Source organism: Hemiscyllium ocellatum, chromosome 2, assembly GCF_020745735.1.
Source record: "Hemiscyllium ocellatum isolate sHemOce1 chromosome 2, sHemOce1.pat.X.cur, whole genome shotgun sequence".
Lineage (NCBI taxonomy): Eukaryota > Metazoa > Chordata > Chondrichthyes > Orectolobiformes > Hemiscylliidae > Hemiscyllium > Hemiscyllium ocellatum.
Window position 1 is genome coordinate 148,029,151 of NC_083402.1, and position 19,190 is coordinate 148,048,340.

Sequence of the window (19,190 nt, forward strand, 5' to 3'; positions counted from 1 at the left end):
TGCATTATACCCCAAAGTTTTAAAGTATGAGAGGGGATCTAATTGAAATGTACAGAATACTGAATGGCCTGGACAAAATGGATGTTGGGAAGATGTTTCCATTGGTGGGAAAGACTAGCACCCAAGGGCACAGCCTTGGAGTAAAGGGAAGACCTTTTAGAATGAAGATAAGGAGAAACTTCTTCAGCCAGAGAGTGGTGAATCTATGGTATTCACTACCACAGAAGGCTGTGGAGGCCAGGTCATTGAGTATATTTAAGACTGAGATAGATAGGTTCTTGAGTATCAAGGGGATCAAGGGTTACAGAGAAAGTGGGAGAATGGGGTTGAGAAACTTATCAGCCATGATTGACTCATTAGATTAGATTACTTACAGTGTGGAAACAGGCCCTTCGGCCCAACAAGTCCACACTGACCCGCCGAAGCGCAACCCACCCATACCCCTACATATTACCCCTTACCTAACGCTATGGGCAATTTAGCACGGCCAATTCACCTGACCCACACATCTTTGGACTGTGGGAGGAAACCGGAGCACCCGGAGGAAACCCACGCAGACACTGGGAGAACGTGCAAACTCCACACAGTCAGTCGCCTGAGTCGGGAACTGAACCTGGGTCTCAGGCGCTGTGAGGCAGCAGAGCAGAGCAGAAGTCAGTGGGCTGAATGGCCTAATTTCAGTTATAGCCACTGGATTTTACTTAATTATTTCTATTTGCGCCAATAGTTCACCTGCTTTCTTTCAAATGCTATTTATATTCAAGTATAGTGCCTTAAGTTTCTTACTTTTATTATTTTTATAATCTGTAGTTGTATCTGTTAATTTTATCTTCAATCTGCATTCTGTTTCTTCCTATCATTTTCCACATTAATCCTTTCCTCTGTTGCATTTTCCCCACTCTGTGATTCACTACAGCTTCTCAAATTTGAGCCCTTGCCCCAACTATTTGCTTTAAAGCCTACTCTACTTCCTTCCTTCTGCACTTTTCAAGAACACCAGCCCCAGTAAGAGTCACGTTTTGACCATATCATTGGTGCAGATCCCACATTTTCCTGTATAAGTGCCAGTGCCACACAAACTGGAATTCACTTCTCCGAAACTAGTCTTTCAGTTACACATTCTTCTGTTTAACCTTGTTTTCCTTATGCTAATGTGACAATTTTCTACTTTTGATTTTCACCTTTCTGTAATTTCACACATTGGAATAACTGTCACCTGTAGATTATCCATCTGGGGAAAAAAAACACTCAAACCAGGTAAGGGAATACACAAGTGAACTGTATTACAGGAAAACAACTTTTGGAGCAAAACTAAGAAGGAAAGTGCTTTTGTAACACAAGACTGGAAGACTTCCTCTATTTCCTGCTCTTGAAAATCTGTGCCCAGCGATAAAGCAAATTGGAGAAACCTCTATTCATCAAAAACTGAGAATATTTACAAATTATACCACCGCTGTGGATACATGACTTCCATAAAACAACTCGTTCTCATGTTAAAAATCTTAATACCTTTAAAAACTCATTTTTTGAAAACTGCATATTCTTTATCTTATTTTACTTGAGAATTTCTGCTTCTTAAAGTTCAAATCCATGATTTTTTTGCTTCATGTTGTGTTTTATATTTCTTATGGTAAGTAAATAATAAAAGTCCCTTCCTTTCACTCAAAAATCACTTTTAATTGGCTTCTTGATTTTGGCCAGCATTGTGTTTTAATTGAAATATGCGATACCTGCGTTATTAAAAAAAGTTAAAACTATTTGTTGCAACAATCAATTTAAAAAGAGGGGAGAAAATTAACTTTCCTCACCTAGTTTTAACATTGATTGTAAAAGTACTGGTTGCAAAACTTATATCAATTTTATTTTTGGCCTCAACAGAAGTTGATTATCAAATGTCAAAATAATTTTGGTGAGATGGACTAAAATGATGCATTTCAACCACACATACTCTACTGAAGAAATAGCTTGTATTTATATAGTGTCTCAGGGCCGAAAGGAATAGAAGAACATTTGGAAAAGCTTAATGCAATCAAACAGAATCAACATGGTTTTGTGAAAAATGTGAAATCATGCTTGACAAATTTGCACGCATGCTTTGACAATATGACAAAGAGAGTTGATAAAAGGGAACCAGTAAATGTAGTGTATTAGTATTTCTAAAAGGCAAAAGGTGAGATCCACAGGGTAGGATCTGGAAATAATGTATTATCATGGATTGTGGATTAGTAAACACACAAGACAATGAGTCAGGATACAGTGCTGAGTCCACTAATTTTAACCATTTTATAAATAGTTTGGATGTGAGCATAACAGTTAGTAATTTTGCAGATGACACCAAATTGGAGGTGTAGCAGACAGCGAAGAAGGTTACCTCAGCTTATAACAGGATCTCGATCAGATGGGGCAATGGGCTGAGAAGTGGCAGAGGGAGTTTAATTTCGATAAATGTGAGGTGCTACATTTTGGAAAAGCAAATCTTAGCAGGACTTATACACTTAATGGTAAGGTCCTAGGGAGTGTTGCTGAACAAAGAGACCTTGGAGTGCAGGTTCATAGCTCCTTGAAAGTGGAGTCACAGGTAGGTAGGATTGTGAAGAAGGCGTTTGGTATGTTTTCCTTTATTGGTCAGAGTATTGAGTACAGGAGTTGGGAAGTCATGTTGCGGCTGTACAGGCCATTGGTTAGGCTACTGTTGGAATGTTGTGTGCAATTCTGGTCTCCTTCCTATCGGCAAGATGTTGTGAAACTTGAAAGGGTTCAGAAAAGATTTTCAAGGATGTTGTCAGGGTTGGAGGGTTTGGGCTATCGGGAGAGGTTGAACAGGCGAGATCTATTGTCAGAGGCTGAGGAGTGACCTTATAGAGGTTTATAAAATCATGAGGGGCATGATTAGGGTAAATAGACAAAGTCTTCTCAGGGGTGGGGTAGTCCAGAACTAGAGGGCATAGGTTTAGGGTGAGAGGGGAAAGATATAAAAGAGACCTAAGGGGCAACTTTTTCGCACAGAGCATGGTACATGTATGGAATGAGCTGCCAAAGGAAGTGGTGGAGGCTAGTACAATTGCAAAATTTCGAAGGTGTCTGGATGGATATATGAATAGGAGGGGTTTGGAGGGCTATGGGCTGGATGCTGGTATGTGGGACTAGATTTGGGTTGGGATATCTGGTCAACATGTACAAGTTGGACCGAAGGGTCTGTTTCCCTGCTCTGCATCTCTGACTCGATGACTCTAGTTGAATGCTACAAAGATCAGTCCTTGGAGTTAATTATTTGCTGCTAGATTGATGACTTGGAGGAGGGGGCAGAGTGTATATTATTCAGATTCGCTGATGAACACAAAAATAGGTCAGAATGGCTTATTTTTGTGATGAGGATGTATGAAATCTACAAGAAGACATAGGTTGACCGAGTGGGCAAATTCTTGGCAGTTGGAGTTTAAATAGAAAAGTATTGGGTCATGCACTTTGATGGAAAGAATGAAAAGGCAAACTATTATTTAAATGGAGAGAGGCTCCCTAAGGGATTTATGCAATCATGAGGGATTTAGATAAAGTGAATGACAAGGGTCTTTTCCCCCCAGTGAGGAAATTCAAAATTAGGGGGCAAATATTTAAGGTGAAAGGAGAAAGATTTAAAAAGGACATGAAGGGCAGCTTTTTTTACAAAGAGAATAGTTTGTGTGTGGAATGAACAGAGGAAGTAGTGAATGCAGGTACAGTTACAATATTTAAAAGGCATTTGGATAAGTTCATAAATAGTAAAAGTTTAGAGGGATATGGGTCAAGCTCAGGCAGGTGACACTAGTTTAGTTTGGGAACATGGTCGGCTTGGATTGATTAGACCAAAGGATCTGTTTTCATGCTGTGTGACTCTGTCTCTCAGTTTATAGCGTTGTGGCATCAAATTGATTAGAGCATTCTTGTGCAGTGATAATGTCCCTACTTCAGGGACAGGAGACCCAGGTTCAAGTCCCATTTGTTCTGGAGGTATGTAGAAACATCTCTGAACAGGTTTATTAGAAAATGTCCATTAAATAGGTTGGGGATATTGTGATACATTGGCAGAACCCAAGTGTGGCCAGGAGGCTCAGGTAAAGCCCCAGCTGCTCCATAGCTGTGTTACAACATCTCTCTGAACAGGTTGATTAGAAATTAACTATAAAATAGGGTGTGTATATTATCCATATTTGTTGCATTCTAGAGTTCAAATTGCTATATCAGTAACAACGTCTTAACTCAATTTTGTGCTATTCTTAACATATTTCTTTTTGCAGACTGTGTTCGTCATATCTACAATGCATCTTGAATTCAAATTATCTTTTAACTGTTGCAACCCATTTACAATCTAGTCCCTGAGTTCTATAAAGCATTCTCAAATGTCCGAAACTGTTATCCAACGTGACATGTTTCAATAATGTTATAATAGATACTAAATGCCTTGTATTTTTCCTTTCCCTCTGAAGATGAAGGAAGTGAGGTTGACAGCGAAATGGATGATGAATTGGAAGATTCTGGAGAACCACCATTCAAGAGGGAAAAAATAGACCTTAACCAGACACTACAGGGTGTCTGTGTAGCTCCATCTCTCAACAGCAGCATGCAACACGACCCTCTGATCCCTCTACATGCTGAACAAATCATTACAAGTGTGGCTAGTGCCAGGCACTGCAGCACTGTTGGAAGCACATACACGGCAGTCTAAACAATAATTTGACCATTCGTTGATTATCCTTCTCTTATTTACTTCAAGCCTGAAGTCTGACTGTGTTGTGGCTTCAGCTATTGAGATGACACATACTGCTATGCTGAATGTTACTCTCATACACTAACTAGGTGTATATAGGTTTTGTTTTTGGATTATTTTTGGTCCCATATTGATCATGTTGACTAAAGGGACTCAGTAGACATTGCAATTGTAATTGATGAACTTCTAACAGTATAAGTTGTTTTGTTTAGTTCAGTTTTTGATTGAAAATATATTCTTATACATACGACAGGATATGCTCACTTGACAGCAGAAGTACCTAAAGGTCAGGGCTAGAATCCAACAATATCCTGTTATCTCACTGCTGATTTTATCTTTCTTTTGGTTTGAATCTGTTTCAAAAGGATCCAGGATTATAGTTCTGCGTTGTTTGAATGCACTTGAATAAGTTACAATAGGACAAAGCTGTACTTATCACTACTTATACATTAGGTGGTTCCATCATTCATGCATTATGTGTATTTTAGAAATAACTTAAGCCAAACATTGTAATGAATGAGTAATGGTTACTTTTTGGATTGGAGACGTGGCATGGTAATCATCAACAGTATTTTTGACCAAAGTGTTTGCTTAAGTAACAATTCTTGTGCCTCACCACCATTAATGCCTCAGATTTCTAGTAATTTTGCTGTTACCTCAAAGATTAGTGTAACTACATTCTATTAATTTACGACCAGAGCATCTAAAATCCTCAATGTTTCTGCCCATGTTATTCCAGGAAATATTTCTTTGTTGCAAGCAATTTTCCATAAAATTGTAAGTTTTGCATGCAGAAAATCACTTTTCTGCTTTTTATCACAATTGCTGATCTGAACAAGTAACTGGGTTGTTGTACTGGATTCTAACCATGAAGCAGTTTATTTCAGCATATTGATGTGCTCTAAGCTTTGACCACAAATATTTGACTGTTACACATACAGGAATATAATTTTTTTCTGTCAAATTAATGGACCAGACTTCTGCTGTTGAAGATTTTAGAATGTAGATTTATGGTTGAAGTTGAAAGCTTGAGAGAGGAGGCAGTGTTCATTGTTACTGGCCTCCTAAAACTGTACTGTATTTAAAATTCATCAAAAATCAAAATCTATTCAATTCTTTAAAACAACTTCCTACCTTTGCAGAAAGTTCAATGGAGTTCCCTTTGAAACATCAAAGTTTTGAATGCTACTGATTTGCAAAGTAGTGCAGCCATATTTAAAAACTAGATTAGTTTAATAAACATTTTTTGGGAAAAAGTGTTAATGATAAAGGCTGCAGTATGTGATAAAATATGTTGCATTTGTTTCAGTTATGATTATACTTTCTGGGTGAGGTCTTGCTAGACCAACAAAAAGTATACCGTTTCATTTGAAGTCCACTGTACCTGTGAATAATGTGAGGATAGACCGAAATCAATCATTGCGAATTGATTTGTCTGTTCCATCTGTTTTGCTGTAGTGTCTTTAGCTGCTATGATGAGACTTTACAAGGGGTTGGCCAATACTGCCTGTTACCAGTACTTCAACACTTTTTCATTGGTTAACTGATGTAACCACGGCTATTTGTTTTCCAGTCAATAAGACAACAACATTAAGAAATTGAATTGAAATTTTAAACATAGGAAATTTTAAGATGGATAAGTGGAGAAAATTGATTTTGTGAAAATTTTGAATATGTATCATACATATAAAAATATCCATATATTCAAATTTGGTTAAAACTAGCATGATTACTATTTAAGAACTGTGATATCTGAGCTGATTTCAGCAACTGTATTAGCCAACTCCTCAGTGTAACTACAGAAGACAAGAATGTAGCACTCAGCATAGTCTTGGCAGCTTTACGTTGAGTTTTCTATGTGGTCTGTGTGGTTGTCAAAGATGACGAGACCAAAAGTACTGTAGCTGGCACACCTCACACATACTCATCAATTCTGTAGGAACAGACTTGGTAGGCAATTAAATGCCACTTCAGGAATGTATGTCAGGGATTACTGTACCTCGGCTATTACACAGTGCCTTAAACAGTTATGGAAAGAGTTAATTTTTGTAGTTCAGCAAGGTGTGCCTGCTGTTTTTCTACTACCCACAGGGGAAACTATGGAATGGAAGCTCGAATGATGATTCTTAGTTAGAAACCTATGTCTTTTTCTTACACTAAGAATGAGTATATTTGTCTTATGAAGCCATGAGGAATGAGTAAGTATATGCATTAATCAGAACTTGAGATACATTTCAGTTGCATTATCCAAAAAGCATACAGTGTCTGAAAATTGTAGAAATCTAGAAATGACTAATTAATGCAAAATACTTGACTCATTTTTAGCATATCTATAGAAAAACCAATTCTAAACATCTATTGACAAAGGCATTGTGCACATTTTTTCCCTCATATAATTACTTAGAATTTTACAAGACTCTCAGTATATTCTCTACTTATTGTGAGTATGGATCCTGACTAAATGAAAGTGCAGTTTGCGAATATTCATTTCTCTGGATAAATATGTTTTAAACCGTCCTATATGATAGTAGTGTTTTCACAAATTTGCCTCAATTTCAGAAAATATGTAGTCCCTTTGGGGGAGGATGGAGCTCATTAGTGATTACATCTTTTATTGAGCCTTTGGAGAAACCTGCTCGATGATTAATTATTTTTAAAGTTTAAGACAAAAGGAAAACCTGCTTCCTGTAATGCACAATGACTCTGTTCATTTTCAGATAAGGTACTTTTCAGTACTGTGAGACAATAAGACATATATGTGCCGTTAAATGAAATGGCAAGTAACAGTGTACACTTTGCAAAGGGTTTCTTTGAAGCCAATAATGTTTACAAACTTTCTTGAGGTACAATTAAAAATTCTGAAGAACACTCCAACCGCCTCCCCTCACCACCCTATCCAAGAAAGGGGTCACATTGGCTTTTTAACAGCAGACTTTTTAAAGAAAATACCAATATGTTAAATTTCAGGCAAGACAAATCAATTAAACATGGCAAATGTTTAAAGTCTTTGCTTTCCTAAACTGCAAAAAGTCCAAAAGTCATTGGTCACTTTGAAATGGTTTATCAAACAAATTAACTTAGGTTAATGCAAACATACTCATTCTTTTCAATGTCATTGATTTTGATGCTGATCAGCACCAACCAAGTTAAGGCCATTAGGCAGCTTCACCTGTCTCTTGGGGAAGATTCTCCTTAATCCTGTTTTCTGTGCTTTAACACCAAACATCAAAGGTTTGTTTTTCAATATATTTAAAGTCTTAATGATATTCAAAACAATTTGGGGCATTTGTTTCATAAACATTCTGCCCCTTCAATCTTCAAAAAAAAACAAACCTTACTTATTTCTGTCTTATGTTAACATTTACATACTGTTCTGGACCAAAATGTGTTTATATGGTGTATCTGGTGTGTTTGTAATGGTTAAGGAAAGCCTTCTATATATTTCTTTTCTTTGTACTTTTTTTTTAAAAAACTGTTTAGTTTGTTGTGCTGCAGATATATTTGGATCGTAATGTGCAATTTAGAGAGTTGTTAAGGGGCTGATGGGGGAATGGGGTTTGTTTGTAGACCCCATGTTAACAACAAACTGTAGTTCTGTGGAACAGAACACACACTGCTCTGTTTAATCAATAGACTCCTTGAACTTGGTAGAAATGGGCATTTTACCTGGTATAAAAACTGGAATTGAAGCATGACCTTTATATTGAGTTTCAGTACTGATGGATAATGGTCCAATAAATTGTTCTCATACGTGAAGGTATGCAATGAAAGCTCTGTGTTTTGGCAGTAGAAGTGCTTCTCAGTCTGCATGCCTTTCTATATGCTGCTAGATTGTGGGTTTTGTTTTGGTGCCAGTTAGGTAACCACATTTTAATTTTTCGCACTTTTTTTCCTGCTTACACCATCATATTTCAAACAGCTACTTACAGTGAATTATTTCAGCCTTTATTAAAAATATATACATAACTGAAGTGCAAACCCATTTCCGCCCTATTGTAGCATTTACTAGTGTGCTTAAACTACTTTTTTTTGCCAAATCTTATGATGTGGAAGATAGAAGCACTGAATGGTGGTAATATTTTGACAAACTTACATGGTATTGTTAGTTATCAATTTGTTTAAATTTCAAATATTATAGTAGCATCCAGTGATTATGATTGAGAATGTTAAAGTCCAACTAATTTGGGAATAATTATTATTTTTTAAAAATCTTTCATTAATAACTCCATTCTTTCACTTCCTGGGTAATTCTGCTCTGTGTCAGATTGGGATGTCTGGTCAGTGCGGACTACTCACATTGAAGGGTCTGTTTCCATGCTTTATGGCTCCTTTCTGTGTCAAATGCACATACCTGCTGACCTTGTCCTCCACTGATATCCTGAGCTCAAGCCTTTTCTGAAGGTGTTCTTCTAGTCATTATGAGGTGTGCAAAAATGGAATCGTAGCCACTAGATTGATGATAGAGAGATTTCTTCTGCAGAGAATAGGATTAATAGAAGAAGAGAATACATTTCTCATCGTTCCGTGACCCAGTACGAAATTTGAAGTTCTGGAGAGCTGACCAGGAAAGGGAAGTTTAGGTTACAGTCTGGTCAGCCATGATCTTGTTGAATGATGAGGCTGCTGTAAGGGACCTGTTCCTATTTCAAATGGTTGTGTAATATGGCATTAGTAGCTGCTCTGTTCCTGTTTTTGAAATGGTTAGAGTAAGTTTCAATGATCAGAATTATCCTGGCAAGTTTTAATCACAGAATCAGAGGCACATGTTACATATTGAAATGTTTTTACAGTTAAGTCTTTAGAATTAAGAAAAATGTTACTTTGCTGTTTACAAAATAAAATGCCAAGTCTTTTTATCTTTTATTGAACAAGTATAGTTTCTGAACTTTGCTAGAAACCATGATTCTTGAAAAGTAAATATTTAATATGTGTAATTTAATTCATTCATATCTTAGTTTGCTTATTAAAATATGTTACCATGGTAATTGCATTCCTTTAAGAACCAATGGAATCAATCAACTAATTCGTTTGACTCCACAACTAGTAATTGCACTCAGATTTGGAAGCAGTTCAGACATTTAGGGCACCTTTTCATTATATTTGTTTCCAGTCATTGAGTATCTATAGGGAGCATTAAGGAAGATATATATTTATTTCAGTTTTGGATATTAAAATAGATACGGTGGTTCCAAAATGGTTTTGTTTTTATAATTTAGATTGTTTTTAACAACCCACACATGCAAGATTTTGAGAGTATTTTTACTCATGATCAAAACAAGAAAATCATAAGAAACATTACTATAATGGCAAAAATATTAAAGGACATTTTTCAGAAGGCAATTACAATAGTACCTGACTGTGATTTTTGCTTTGGTGCCAGCTGGGTAACTGATTAGTTTAACAAATAATTAAAACAAAAGAAATTCTGTTCAATATATTTCAGAATTGCGCATGAGCATATTCTTTTTCCTTGTTTACATTCCTTTCTTGTGGTTTCTTTTCTACTGACGGCTCCTTGAGCTAAGAGAGAGCACAGGAAATCTGTTTCAATGGTTCTCTGTCTATGCTGTCTTCTCACTGTCCATTAGAATGAAAGAGAGAGACTGGCTCACATTCATAGGTTCTCACAAAGAAAATTATCTCTGAGAGAAGCATTCGGCTGTCATAACTCATCTTTCCATGTCCCTGCTTACCCCTCAAATTATTCCAGACCATTTGCCTCCACTACCCTCCCTGAATAGACAATTCCAAATATCAGATTACTGTAGCCTGAAGGAGCGCACCTTAGCTTCAGTACTGAAAGTTTCTACTACCAGATTACATATTTGATTCATAGTTCAATTGGAACTTGAAATAATATGTTGAATTTAATTTTTTTTATCTTTGTTAGTACTTTTCTGGTAATAAGGTGCCCTCTCATACCCTCTGTTCAACATTTACAAGCCGAAAACCATCAAAGCATTTAACGCTGTCAAGTGGAATAACAGACAATGTGAAATTGATTATCCATTTCCAACCTGATTTTCCTTGTCAATAACTCTAATATTGGAAAGATAAATGGTCCTTCAGCGTATTTAGCTTGCTATCGTCTAACTCAGGGCCCTGTCTAACTTATTTCTCTCAATTTATCTCTATTACTTTGATTTTTTTTTGAAGCTCAGAGTTCAAGTTAGAGGACAGTGTGATGGTGTTAAAATATAAGAGTCCAGTAGAGGATGGGGCATTCTGGGAACTTAAGGATTCAAAGACTTTGCCAATGTTGACAAAGCCAGATTCCCAGCTAGATTCACTACCTACCCATTTGACAACTGGATGGAAGAGGCAGTAGCTTAGGATCCATGGGAATAATCCCTGGAACAATCCAGACACTGTTCTGAAGGCAATTCCACCTTCATCAGGAGGAATCCGGGATTGGAAAGCCTAAGGAATCTTTGTGGGGTCTGAATGGAGCACTGATGTTCAAGCCCACAAGGAATGTAGAGTCGTAGAATCCCTACAATGCAAAAAGAGGCTATTCAGCCCATCAAGTCTGCAAAGACCCTCCAAAGAACATTCTATCCAGGCTCTCAACACCCCCCCCCCCCCCCCCCGCCCCAAACCACCACCATCCTACCCATATACCCCTGCATGTCCCATGGCCAGTCCACCTAACCTGCACATTTTTAGATTGTGGGAGGAAATTGGATTGCCTAGAGGAAACCCACATAGACACGGGGAGAATGTGCAAACTCCATATAGGTAGTTTCCCAAGGCTGGAATCAAAACCGTGTCCCTGATGCTGTGAGGCAGCATTGCTAACTACCATTTAAATGGAAGATGGAAATTTCTAATCCTATTTTGACTTCATGGATATGGGTTCCTTCTGCTGTTGTATTGTCTTCAAGCTCACTGACTTGAAGTTAATAATTTTTCACAGTGCTGGTAGCATAACTGGACTGTAGCTTTGGGAAGTCTTTGAGCCTCGTTAATGGCAGGATCTGCTGTCATAGTAATTACAGCTCTGGTGAAAGCATTGGTTGAAGGTGGTCTTCAGCTCCTCCCATGCCCCATTCTTACTGTTGGAGGGGGTAGTAATGCCTGCCTTGAAGAAGTTTTCCTCCTCTCTCTACAAGAATCTCAGTGAGCCTCTATTTTCTCCCCACTCCCAACCCCCTCATTTATCTCTCCACTCTGCAGGCACCCTGCCTCTATTCCTGATGAAGGGCTTTTGCCCGAAATGTCGATTTTCCTGCTCCTCAGATGCTGCCTGACCTGCTGTGCTTTTCCAGCACCACTCTAATCTAGATTCTCATCCCATATATTCCAGTTAACACCATTTGTCAAGATTGGATGCCTTTCTACTTCTTTTTCCCAGCTGCTTTCTCCATGAAGTATATTTAAAACTAGAATGTTATAGCAAACACATCATTTCCACCTCAGCACAAGTTAGAATTCCTCGCTTAGAAAAAAAATTGACTGTAAGACAAAACATGTAAAATAAAGCCCCAATATACCAAATATGTAAATTAATATTTAAATCAATTGGCCTTGAGACAAGTGAGTGCCTTTTAAAAACATTTGTTAATCTTGTGCCTGAATTGTAGATATCCACCCAGGCCGCAGAACAACACTGATTCACTGCTTCCTTCAGCTCCACATCATTATATTTTGTTCTTAAAATTGAGTAATTTAAAAGTCATACATTTAACTCTATTGTCTCAAGTCTCTCAAAAATAAAGATACCTGTACTGTGCCTGAATTGCCCCTTGTTACAGTGTTTTAAGTTTTATAATACTAAGGACAAACATTCTGTACAGAACTTCACTTTACAAAACAATATTCTACTCCAACAACAAGAATTGAATAATTGGACTGAAGTGAACACTCTCCCCTCATGGCTGTACCATGATACCACATTGTGACAGGAAGTATTCTGTGCAAAATGCCTGCTGGCAAATTCCTTCATGTTGATAATTCATGAACACAACTGAATGCAGATGACAGACTCCTGTAACTACAGCCTTTAACACTGAGTCACTAGTCGGCAATTCAGTCGGCAATATTAGCCCCCTTTAAATAGAGCTTTTCAGTGCCATTTTCGAATTCACTAAGTGGCAAATTGGAGTATTCAGATGCACAAGCACAGAAAGGCCCAAAATATTGGGGATTTTTTTAAAAAATTGGTCTAATGACATCTCAATTGTGTGAATTAATAATGTAAAAGTTAAGATTTTTCAGATTTTTTGTAGAGAATGTATTGTGAAATTATGTACTTTTTCTGTTTTTTTTGAATGACAGCTGCATATAGTTTTAATTATTTAAACACCTATGATGTGATTTTGAATAATGTTCAATTATGTAAATATATATTTCATGCTGTGATTTTGTGAGAAATGTTTTATGAGATCTTTCAATATATCATGAACTTTATAAATTGGTTGAAGCAAACTGATAGTGTGCGTGTGAAAGGTTTGTACTGTGTACTGTACAACAACAGGAACTTTTTGTAAACAGGAATATGAAATCTTACAGTGTGTTCTTACATGTAGACAAGCAACTAGTATATACTGAAGACACTTGTGTAGAAAGTTCTTTCTTAATATTTCAGACTTGAACTCAGGCTAGCTTTTCTTGTCGTGTTTCTATAAGCTGTGGCTTGTCTGTACAAAAAAAAACAATAAAAATTTGTTTTTCTTGGTTAAAGAGAGTTTTATTTTAAATCTTGTTTGTTGTATTTGTTTATATTCTCAAGAGTGCCTGTTTTTTAAAATTTATTCATTCACAGGATGAGGGAGCCACTGGCATTGCCCACAGGGCAGTTAAGAGTCAACCACATTGCTATGGGTCTGGAGTCACACATAGGCCAAACCAGGGAAGGATGGTAGTTTCCTTCCCTAAAGATCATTAATGAACCAGACGGGTTTTTCCAACAATCGGCAATGGATTCATGGTCATTAGACTCTTAATTCAGATTTTGTTTTCCTTTTTGAATTCAAGTTCCACTATCATGGGATTCAGGCCCGAGTCCCCAGAACATACTAATGGATCTCTGAATCAACAATCCAGCAATAATGCCACTAGGCCATCACTCCCCTTAATAACTTTAGCAGAACAAAAAAGCTGCTAAAATCACAGCAGTTCCAGTCCCTATCAATATGTAGGTGAGACCACATCTGACTTTCTCTTTGTGCTCTATACCTCTACCATGTTTGCTTCTCCCTGCTGCTATAAATCATTTTCCATATGCTGCTTTGCAAATGTGTCTATCTTACGGCTCCATAAATATGATTTTAGTTTTATATGTAGCAATATTTTACGATTTAATTTTGACTTTATGGAGGGACTTATTTTTAGTAAGCCTTTCCCTGAACCGTGATAAAAATGTTATCTTGGGCCCAACAATGAACTGCTTACAGTTTTGAATCAACTTTTCCCATCTTGTACCACCAAGTGTAATCAGCAGGTACCACTTAACTTGAAGAAGCATGAACGTCGAGTGGTTTTCAAAATAGTAAGAGTTTATGTGTCATTTTAAAACTACAATCATGCGTTTATTGTTGACTGTGACAATACTTTTTGAATACAGAGATCAAATTGCTAAGGTTTTTGATTCTTCCACAGAAAAAAATACCATCAACCACATGGCAATAATTATTCACTAATAATGTAACAAAGGTGTGAGTTATACAGATTGCAGTACGTGGGAATTCTAAGAGATCACTTGCATTCCAGGTCACCACATCTGCAGGAAGATGACCAGCTTGAATGCTGTTTGGAGCTCGGGAGAATTGGTATAGAAAGGCACTGAGCGCAGGACGGTCTGTAGAAACAGGTATGCCAACATAAGACAATAAGGTATGATCAGCCATGATTGAATGGTGGAGTAGACTCCATGATGCCAAATAGTCTAATTCTGCTCCTATATCTTCTGGTAAGAGCAGATGTAGGCCATTCAGCCCATCAGATCTCCACCATTCAATGAGATTATGGCTAATTTGATCATTCTCAATTTGACTTTCTGCCTTTTTCCCTTTAACCCTTCACTCCCTTACTAATTTAAAAATTTATCTCCGCATTCAATATACTTAGCAAGCCAAGCCTCAACAGCCCTCCGGTAAAGAATTCCACAGATTCACTACCCTTTGAGAAGAAATTGCTCCTCATCTCTCTTTTAGATGTGAGACCCCTTATTCTAAGATTATGCCCTCTGGTCCTAGACTCCTCTAGAAGGGGAAATAACTGCTTATATCTACCCTGTTAAGTCTCCTAAGAACCTTGTACATTTCAATAAGATTGTTTCTGATTCTTCTAAACTCTGAGGACAGGCCCAACCTACTCAATCTCTCCTTGTAAGATAGTGTGTCCATTTCCTGGTGAACCTTGCCTGGATTATCTCCACCGTCAGTATATCTCTCCTTACAGCAGCAGTCCAAAACTGGTTACTATATTCCAGCTGTGGTCTGAGTATTGTCTTGTGTAGTTTTAGTAAAACCTCACTATTTTGATGCTCCATTCCCTCTGAAGTACCTTTGTATACCTCTATGAGTCTAATTTTCCCAAGTACATAATCTCACATTTCCCATATTCCATCGGCCAAGTTTTTGCCCACTTGCCTAATTTGTATATATCCCTGTGCTGATTCTTTGTCTCATCCTCACCACTTACCTTCCCTCTTATTTTTGCATTATCTCCAAACTTGACAATAATACCTTCACTGTCCTCATCCAAGTTATTTACATATTGTAAGTAATTGTGTATCCTACCACCGGTCCCTGTGGCACACTACTAGTTACAAGTTGCCATCTTGAAGATTGCCCCCTTATCCCAACACTATTAGCTAATCCTTTCTCCACACCAGTACATTACCTCCAACACCATGGACTCTTATTAAATAACCTAATGTGTTGTATCTGTTCAAACACCTGAAAAATCCAAACATATTACAGCTATTGTTTCCCCTTGATCCTGCTTGATATCTCCTCAAAAGAATTGTCATAAATTTTTCAGGAATGATTTCCCCTTCATAAGCCATGCTGACTCAACCCAACCACCCCGTGGCTCAACATTTTAACTCTCCCTCCCACTCCACCGAGGACATGCAGGTCCTTGGACTCCTCCACCGGCAGAACATAACAACACGACGGCTGGAGGAGGAGCGCCTCATCTTCCGCCTGGGAACCCTCCAACCACAAGGAATGAACTCAGATTTCTCCAGTTTCCTCATTTCCCCTCCCCCCACCTTGTCTCAGTCGGTTCCCTCAACCATGGTTAACCATGGTTAGCTTACCCTTTCTCTGAAATATGTCATTGCTGTGAATCATGAACTATTTTCATAAATGTCTGCCATTGTTTCTCAATCATCCTTCTGCTGTACTCCCTTCCATGTCCACTCCAGACAGCTCTGCTCTCAATCCTTTGTAATTATCCTTGTTTAAACCTAGCACAGATTTTTACCGCCACAAGTTTCTCCCTCTCAAACTGAATAATGTGATAGATTTTAGCAAAGTCACTATTTATTTTACTCTGATATCAATTATTAAACCTGCCTCATTACATATCACCGGAAACAATTAATGTAATATATTTGGATTTTCAGGTGTTTGAACAATTTGAACAATCTGATCCCTGATTGGATCCACAAAATATTATTCTATAAAGTTATTGTTCGAAAGTCGAAAACACCTGAATATGTAGTTCTCCGTAATGGCTATAAAATCACACCTATTAGCTTTTATTTATGAGATTAATTCTTCATTTTTGTTTGAATAATATGTAGCATTCAGGAGAGAACCATGAATGTTTATTTGTTTTCAATATACTGCTGTTATTTCTATGTTTATATATTCTGTCACACCCTATCACACAATGGGTTAGCTAAATAGCTCCCCTGTAACACTGCTATATCCTCTTGATTTGTAAATGTACATTTCCTCCTCTCCTAATTAGTTTATAGCCCCCTCTACAGGTCGGGATGAGATTCAAGTGAAGCCCATCCCACATGGACAGCTCCCCTCTATACCAGTGCTGAACCCAGTGCCCACAAACTGAAACCCATTCCACATCATTTAACTCCTCAACTTTATTTACCCCATGCTAGTTTGCCTGTGTTTCACGTAGTAATCCAGAGATTGAGAGTTTACTTTCTCATTTAGCTCCTAACTGTTCAAAGCCTTTCAGCAAAACCTCCTTTCTAATCCTATCAATGTCATTGGTACCAACATGGACAATAACTACTCCCCTCCCTCTCCCAAATTTTTCTTCTTCCTTAAGGGCATGTCCTTAACCCTGACACCGGGCAGGCAACACTGCCTTCAGAACTGCACATGGCTGCAGAGAACAGTAACTCCCTAATTATACCGTCCTATACCACAACCATGTTCCTATTTCTGCCCCCACTTGAAAGCAGAGTCTTTTTTTTTAGATTACTTAGTGTGGAAACAGGCCCTTCAGCCCAACAAGCCCACACCGACCCTCCGAAGAGCAACCCACCCAGACCCATTCCCCTACCTTTACCCCTTCACCTAACACTATGGGCAATTTAGCATGGCCAATTCACCTAACCTGCACATCTTTGGACTGTGGGAGAAAACTCACACAGACACGGGGAGAACTCCACACAGACAGTTGCCTGAGGCGGGAATTGAACCTGGGTCTCTGGCACTGTGAGGCAACAGTGCTAACCGCTGTGCCGCTTGGAATGGGACCATATCATGGGTAATTGGGCATTGAGTTGAAGTGATGGCTTGTGGGGGTGAGATGGAATGAGCAAAAGGGACATTTAATGTTTTAATCTTGAAACTTTGACTACGGTGCTGGAACCCCACATAAGGCTTTCCCCCCCCAGCACCCATTTCGGTAACTAGCAGCTTCCTCAGCTGTTCCCTGGCCTGCCACGCTAATACTCACCTACCCAACCAGACTGCTGGCAAATCAGACATTCAGGCAGCCAGTTAGAAAAGTCAGGCTTGTGGAAATGGGGGTTTACTGGCTTGTCTGCATCCACCCTTGTGAGTGAAAATCGAATCCTCGTGTACAAAGTATTCCACCTAACAACAGTTCCAATTTCAGTTCTTTAAGAAGGGGTCGAGTACAGCTGGATCCAGAACAAAACAAAGTCAAAAGATCATAAATGGTGAAACCAGTGAGCTGCAAAGCAAGCATATTCCCACCAGGAGGTCAACTTGCAGACCATGAACATCAAAGCGAATGGAGTTTAAAATATAATAGAAAAAGACCCATGACAAACGCCAGGCACAGAATGAAGCCAAGCTGAGACAGAATATAGACAGAGAAGAGGGAAAAAAAGGTACTGAATATAATAAAAGTTGAAAGTAAGTTGGCATCATTCAAAACTAAAATGTCACCTGGTCATGTTGGGATCTGGCTTATTTGTGTGGTTGAGGGAAGTGGTGGCAAGGGTGAAGTCTCCCTAGTCCCAGAGGCCTACTCCCTCAGAGAGAGAGAGAGAGAGAGAGAGACAGCGGTGGTGGCTTAAACTGAGGGTCACCAAGCCCCAGGCAAGGGGAGAGATTGACTAAGACAGTTCATCACGGTGACCTCAGTCAGGAATTGAACGCATGGAGGACCCATCATCCCAGAGAAGGGTCTGCAGATGGGTCTGAAAGTTTACGGGTGTTTGGGGATTTGAAGGAGAGAGCCATGGTGGTATCCTGCTGGAGAGTGGCCCATTTTGGAGCAGGATGGTAATGTTTTTAGTTCCCTGAACAGAATGGCATGTCAGCATGAAGAGGGGCGAACAGGTTAGGGAGAATGGTAAGCATGGTGCGTTTATGGTTATAGCCTAAAGACAGCGGTGGATATTACAGTATGTTCTCACTATGTGAAGAGCTATATCTATTAGATATTAGATTATCTTGTTTCCTATTATGGACCAAGCTAGACCCCCCCCCCCCCCCCCACAAACCATTTCAAGGAAGTGGTCCAGACCCTAACTTTGCTGGTTGTTTTAAGCAGGTGTAACATGGGATATTCCAGGAGGGATGCAGTTGGTCAACCCACCTAGTTTCAAACAAAACAGAATTTATTTACAAGATTACCGAATGAAACACAAACAAAAGAAAACATAATATAAAATGACTTATCCTATCCGAAAACCCAACAGATTATCCAAACTTAATGATGTTGTTCCAAATACTTGCAACAATCCCCATAAACACCCCTTGGAACAAAAGGTAAAATCAACCCACAGGGTCTTGAGGAGAGAGAGAGAGATGGCAGATGGATTCAGGATCAAACACCTTCTTCAATGTAGCTGTTTCTTGGAGCAGCAGCTTCAAACTGACTGACTGCTTTCAATGAACAAGGTGAAAGTGAGGGCTGCAAATGCTGGAGATTAGAGTCAAGATTAGAGTGGTGCTGGAAACGTACAGCAGGTCAGGCAGCATCCGAGGAGCAGGAACATCAAAGTTTTGGGCAGGAACCCTTCATCTGCAATGATGAAGCCCTT

General features: G+C 38.6%; 1 protein-coding gene across 5 annotated transcripts in view; it reads left to right on the plus strand.

The window, feature by feature from the left end:
* Window positions 1-5,437, plus strand: part of rfx3 (regulatory factor X, 3 (influences HLA class II expression)) — a 264,347-nt gene extending 258,910 nt beyond the window's left edge. For all 5 annotated transcript variants that reach the window (XM_060846800.1, XM_060846824.1, XM_060846815.1 and 2 more), the window contains one exon: window positions 4,464-5,437. In XM_060846800.1, coding sequence (XP_060702783.1) covers window positions 4,464-4,702 — 239 coding nt within the window. In that variant the 3' untranslated portion in view covers window positions 4,703-5,437. The remainder of the gene's footprint in view (window positions 1-4,463) is intronic.
* The last annotated feature ends 13,753 nt before the right edge of the window (window positions 5,438-19,190 follow it).